We start from the raw sequence: 6370 nt of genomic DNA, 5'->3' as shown, positions 1-6370 counted from the left end.
ATCACCTGCGCAGAGGGGCAGCTGCACTGGGTGGGGGTGGGGGGCTCGTCTAGAACCCTGGGCAGCTAGAAGGTGAGGGTAGGCTGGACCTGCAGAATGCATCAATTTACCAAATTCTGAAATACGCATCAGTGGCCTGCAACCAGCGCCTGAGGGGCTTCCATCACCTGAGGAGGCAGATCCTTGCTCCTCCTCCACTTCCTCCTCTTCCTCTCCATCCTCTCCCTCCTTTCTCCCCTCCTCCTCCTCTCCAGCCACCATCTTGTCTTCCTCAGAACTCTCTAGCCTCCGTCCTCTGAGTGTTCCTCCTCTTCCTCCCTGTCCTCTTCCTCTTCGTCCTCCCCTCTCCTCCCTCTCTATCAAAGGGATGCCCTTATCCTTGCTTTGGGCTGCCTCCTGCCTGATTGCAAGCACTTGGGGGTGGACATCTGGGCATCCAGATAGGTCTGTACACCTGCTTCTTGGCTGACCAGGGCAGAGGATCTGAAACTGCCATGTGGACCTCCCTAGTGGTCTTCAAAATCTTTGTTCACTCCATGGGGTGGGTTGGGAGCGCCCACTGTGGCTGGGGCTCCTGCATTGTGTCAGTTTGGGTGTGGGTGGTCTCCGAGATACTCTGTGCCAAAGTTCTCCTGGCTGGGCCTTCCCTCGACCTAGGGCACTATAGCCCCTTGCCTACCTCTGAAGAGGGGCCTACAGAACATCTGGAGGGTTCGCTGGCTTGGGTTCTTGAGTTGCTGGAGGAACCTGTGTTTGTGGGTGATGGAGTGTTGAGCCGTGTGTCCAGGTGGCTGCATGGGTTATCCTGAGCCTGCCTCTAGCTGGAGGTTGGTGTTCATAAGGACCCTGTTTGGGGTGGGGGGACCCAATGTATCTCTGTGGGTTGGAGCCCCTGCCTGGACAGGCTTATGACCCTGGCCTGTGAGCTGGGACTGTGGTCCTTGGAGCTTCCGAAGGACCCAGAGGGCTGGTAAGGAGACCTATGGCCACTGACCACCAACTTCGTGGCAGAGCTCATGCCAAGTGGGTGGGCAATGTCTGGGTGAGATGCCCAGGCAGCTGCACCAGTGTAGGGATCTTTCCATTCTGTCATGGCCCTCCAGGCTGTCCTGAGCCTCCTTTTCAGGGGAAGAAGCAGCAGGGAGGAGTGGCTGTGACATCACAGCCTGTGACTTTACTGGCGCAACAAGCAGTAACCCCTCTGGGCACCTCTAGCTCTCTCTTAGGGCCCCGGGGCCACACTGGTGGTCAGGCCTGGTGGAGACAGCTGTAGCCTAAGCAGTAGAGCAGGCTGGCTTCCTGGAAGAAGAGGGCCCTGTGTACACATCCGACACTCGCAGCATGCCTGGTTTCCACTACTACCTTCTGCTTAAAGAGCCAAGATGGAGTCCCCCATGCCAGGCTGCTTCCTGGGAGTGGGGGCCTCTGCAGGTCCAGACAGCATCTAGCACAGCCTCAGGAAGGAGCCAGGAAAAGCCTGCCAGTCTACTGAAGGCTCTAGAAAACCCTGGGGCTTGCAGCAGGCCACCTACCTCTCTCTGGACCCTGGGAGCGGCCAGCCCGGGCATAAGAGCTGGGGCTGCTCTGGGCTTTCTTTCTCTTTGAGAGCCACATAGAAAGAGGGGAGAGAGGGAACTGAGATGTGATTTCTCCTCCTGGCCTCTGGGAGGCACAGGTCTGGGATGGGGAAGCGGGGTGGGCAATGGCAGGAAGGAGGAGGCCGGACAAGACATAGCTTTGGGTCGCCTGGGAAGAGGGGCCAGAGCTGGGGTGTTTGCTCAGTGGCTGCTGAGCTCTGGCTCGTCTCCACGAAGACAGGGGGATCCATGGGGAGCGGCACTTGGCATCTGACTGGCAGGAAGGCAGGCACCAGGGGCCAACTGGACCTGTCCTAGCTGATGTGGGTTTTCTGATCCCCGTTTGCTCACCTAGGTGGACACCCTTGCAGCCCACCTGCTCCTTCCCCAGATGCAGAGACAGAAAACCCAGACGGACAGACACCCCTGACCCCTTTCACATCCTTCTTCCCTCCCTACCAAACAGCGTCTTTATGGAACGTTCCACCCCTCCCCTCGCGGGAGGACCGCAAGCAGAGCATGTGGTGTGTGTGCGCTGTGATGGGTGCCTGAGAGAACATGTGTGCCTGAGTGTGAAATCACACCCTCGGGGGCCTGGGATCAGGGGAGGGAAGGGCAGTCCATGATACCAGGTGCCCTGGCCGCGTGCCGGCCTCCACAGCAAGCCCATACCTCTCGAACATGACGGCCCCGCCCCCACGGCCCAGACAGCATCTGGCACAGGATATTGGCTGTAACACTTTCGGTTTATTGGCTGTGGTGCCCTGGTGTGGCTGACCGGCCACTGGGCCTGAGACAAGCCCTGTCTTGTTTCTCCATCCCCTCCCCATCAGCTTCCCACAGCGGCTCCTGGGGGACACACACAGACACTTGTGCCCCAGGAAACTGGGGAGTGTAGTGGGGGCTCAAAATAAAACCAAATCGAGGCTGGAGCAAGGGTGGGAAATGAACATCATTACAATGAAGATAATGCCCCCGGCGATACACAATACAGGGTGTAGACACAGGGATGGCAACGGGGTCCTGCTGACATTCCTTCTTGCCACCAGGCAGGGCCCCCCAGGAGAGGAATGGTGACTTTGAAATGTCTCGGGGAAGCTCTGCTCCCCGGCCCCAGCCCCTTGCTGGTCGAGGGGTTGTGGGGAAGTGGCTTATGCCAGAGTCCAGTTCCCCCCACCTCCTATGGACAGTCTCACCGGGCCATTGGCCCTGCAGGTCCTGGGGCCTGGGGGAGAGGCATGGTGCATCGCCTTCCGCCCACCCCCACTGTCCAGTCTAGGTGACCAAGGGCAGCAGGCTCCGGTCCCCGCCCCTGTTCAGGCAGTGGTCACTTCCTGCTGTGGAGTGTGTCCTGGAACTTGGTGCTGGTGTATTGCAGGTGGAAACCTTTTTTGGTGATGGTGTCATCTGAGTGGAACTTCACCAGGACAGAATCCCCCGCCGAGTACACCTCCTCAGGAGGCTGGCAGAGAAAAGGGACGGGGTAAGGTGGAGGAAGAGGGGCTGGGGCTGCTCTCCTGTCTCCCCAAGATCCCTGGCTCTGAGGGGCAGGAGGCTCCTGGGCAGCCACCAGATTCTCCCCACCCCTTGAAGCAAGGGGCTTCTTGCTATTTTAATGAGGAACCTGCGGAGGGGAGAAGGCGTGGGCTGAAGAGAACTAAGTTCCTGTAAACCCAGCTCTGCTATAACTACTAACTGAGTTGTGTAGTCTCAGGTAAGCCACCTCCCATCTCTGGGCCTCACTTCCCTCAGCCACACACAGGAGTAAAAGCTCTCTGCTCTCCATGCCTAGGACGAGTGCTAGGGAAGAACAAAGGACCGGACTGATGTCAAAGTATTTTGCAAAGGGAGGGGTTCTTTGAATGGCATGACTTCCTGCCGTCCCAGCGGACTCTTAGGGAAGACAGCACGGCCACTTCTCTGCTGGAGTGTGGAAGAAGTTTTGGGGAGAAGCACAGTGTCCTCCAGACCTGGACTCTGCTGTCCCTACACCTCGCCCCGCCTCTCCTCTGGCACCTGGCCAAAGTCGGCTCCCAGGCCCTTCTTAGATGCCTCCTGCAAGCCTACTGAGTGAGGTCAGCCTGCAGAGCATCGGACGTCAACACCCTGGCCTTCCAGGCGCAGAAGAAATCATTTCTGAGAACCTTGAGGACATTCCCAGTAGTTGTGCCAGGAGGCCTTGATCCTTCCCCAAGTCCCTTTGGTGGACTCAGCCTGGGGGAGGTCTCTGGAAGAAGACACCTGGGGACATCTGATTTCGTGTGTGATTCAGAAGAAAGAGCAAAGAGGGGAGGGGACACTAGCCTGGCAGCCAGGGGACACCAGGGCAGCCAAGCTGCTTCAGACTCCACCTTGTCCCAGCCCCTGCCAGCCACATGAGGGCTGAAGCTCTGCTCCTGGGGAAGGTTTGGCCAATGTTGGGTCCAGCAGCTGCTGCAGCTTCCAGGAGCTTTAACCCTTCCTGGGGCACCCAGGCTGCCTGGGACACAGCCATGAGATAGGCAGGGGCCCAGGGAGGTGACAGGAGGGACAGTGTGTTTGGAAGTGCATGCAAGCGGGTGTGCCTGTGTGGGGGTGTGCGTGTGTGTGTGTGTGTGTGACAGAGAGAGGGCGGTGGGGGGAAGAGAGAGAGATGGGTAGGAAGAAAAGTCTGTCTCTTTGAAATCCTCAGGAAAGGACAAGAAAAAAAAAAAAAAAGAAGCTGCAAGCTCTTACAGGGAGGAAAATAAATCCTCCACATAAGGCTAGCCCATGTCCTTAGGTAAAACCCCATCAAGTTGACTTTTGCTCATTGCCTCTGAATGTGCCATTTTATGGACCAAGAAGCAGTGCCCAGGGGCCACTGGGACAGCAGCAGGAAGAGCTTTGGGACAAGCTGGCCTCTCACCAGGAGGAGAAATTGGCTGAGGAAATGAAAAGGGTATATATGGCTCCAGCAAAAGGACTGGTGAGGGCCACTCCGCTCAGGTCCCCTGTCCCCGGCTCTGGTACCAACCTCTGCCCCCCATTTCCAGGCCCTGGTGGGCTGCTTTGGAGGAGGGGTAAGGAAAGGAGGGACAGGGGAAGCTCCATCCCCTGCAGGCCCTGGCCAACTGGTTCTGAAGCAGGCCTGGGTCAGAGGCCATAGCAACCTCTAGGTTGCCCAGAAAGGACTGGGTTTCCTAGGTCGGGGATGGGACAGTGTCTTCGAGCAGCCCCAACCAGGCTGGGCCTCTGGGCTCCCACATAGGGCCACACGCATGCTGCACTCAACTTCTGGGGCCTGTGTGGGTGCTAGGTCTTGGGGATTGGGACAAGAAGGGTGGAGGACAGTGTGGGGCATGGGGCCAGGAGGACAAGGGGCAGGGGCCTCACCCCTGAGCCACAGTAGCGCCCCAGCCTGGGGGCTGTGCTGTCGTAGCCGTCGAAGAGCTCCATGTAGTCGTAGCCGCAGTCAGTCTCCTCCTCCACCTCAAAGGTCTGGAACACGAGCTCCACGCCATAGCCTTCCTCAGCCACAATGACCCACTCACAGTCCACACCCCCAGGGTAGTTGTTGTCGCCAAACTGGGCATGGGAGTAAAGGTCCTTGGTCTTCACATCTGCCCGTACCTGGCCCCCGCACTCTGTAGAGGATAAGATTGGCCACCAGCCCTGAGCACCGGAGGTGCCAGGCTCCATGGCGCACCATGCCGAATCCTCACGGCAGGATGGAGGCCTAGACGAAGGCCACATGGCCAGTGATGGGTGGGTGGGGGTCTGGCCCAGAACAGTGCTCTGCTGCCCCATCTCTAAATAAAGGGACCTTGGCCCTAGGTTGAGGGGAACAGGCGGTGAGGCTCGCTGAGAGGAAGGCAGCGTGGAGCGGCGGCACGAGGCACCACACACTTTGTCTAAAGAGGACATTGCTCATTTTCTCCAGCTGATGGCTGTCATGGAAGAATGTGGGCCCAGTGTTGCCGCAGTTTCCATTTTCAAGAGAGAAGCCGTACATCTGGGTTTTATATGAAAACCCCTAACTTTTAAGCGTTGGCTCACATTTAAAAAAAACACAGCCTGGGCCAAACATAGCAGGTCTGAGGGCCAGATGGAGTTCCAGTCCTCCGGTTTGTGACCTTGTGCTGGGAGGGGCAGAGGACAGTGCATGGGGCCACCCTCCTCCCCAGGCCCTCTGGCCTCTGTGCACCTGGCACTCAGGTCTCCCTAGAGTAGGTGGGGAGAGGGCCGGGTCGGGCTGGGTTGGGGACTGAGTTGAAGGGGAAGAGGAGAAGCTGTGGACCATCAGCTCTGGGGATGCCCTGACAGGTGGCTCAGGACCCAAGAGGAGACTGCAAAGCTCCCTCGTGGCATCCTTGGTCTGGCATTCAAGACGTCCCCCTAGGCTCCAGCCTTTCTCTGCAGCCACATCATTCCCACAACCTGCTGTCCTCACACACCTGTTGCTCTGGCCAAACCAAATGACCAGCTGTCACCTGGGCACACCCTGGGCTTGGGCTGGGGTTGTGTCTCTGCCTGGGTACCTCCCCTTGCCTTGAATGCTTCTGTAAACTCATGCCCAGTTAGGCCGGGGTACCTTTCTTCCTGCCTGGCTCCCGCTTGGACTCATGCTGTCACGGGCGGTGCCTGCCTTGTCTCTCTCCTGGACTGTGAGTTCCTACTATGGGGTTGGGAGCAGGGGTGAAGGACTCATGCCTGATTCAGGTCACATGCCCCTCAGTCCTCTCGCAGAGGGGAGCTCAGTCCATGGCTGCTGAATAAATAAGCAAGTGAAAGCTGAGCAAGCCCCTCGAGGGCTGGGATCTTTGCTTGGTCTG

General features: G+C 58.3%; 1 protein-coding gene across 1 annotated transcript in view; it reads right to left on the bottom strand.

Annotated features, from left to right (window-relative positions):
- Nucleotides 1-2304: 2304 nt before the first annotated feature.
- The window catches only part of BMP1 (bone morphogenetic protein 1), a 48141-nt gene continuing 44075 nt past the window's right edge, over nucleotides 2305-6370 (bottom strand). The window contains exons 19-20 of the mRNA XM_033227834.1: nucleotides 4932-5182; nucleotides 2305-3039 (exon numbers count right to left, since the gene is read on the bottom strand). Coding sequence (XP_033083725.1) covers nucleotides 2905-3039; nucleotides 4932-5182 — 386 coding nt within the window. The 3' untranslated portion in view covers nucleotides 2305-2904. The remainder of the gene's footprint in view (nucleotides 3040-4931; nucleotides 5183-6370) is intronic.

The sequence above is a fragment of the Trachypithecus francoisi genome, unplaced genomic scaffold, assembly GCF_009764315.1.
Source record: "Trachypithecus francoisi isolate TF-2019V2 unplaced genomic scaffold, Tfra_2.0 Contig01440, whole genome shotgun sequence".
Lineage (NCBI taxonomy): Eukaryota > Metazoa > Chordata > Mammalia > Primates > Cercopithecidae > Trachypithecus > Trachypithecus francoisi.
This window is presented reverse-complemented; position numbering and strand designations above follow the sequence as displayed.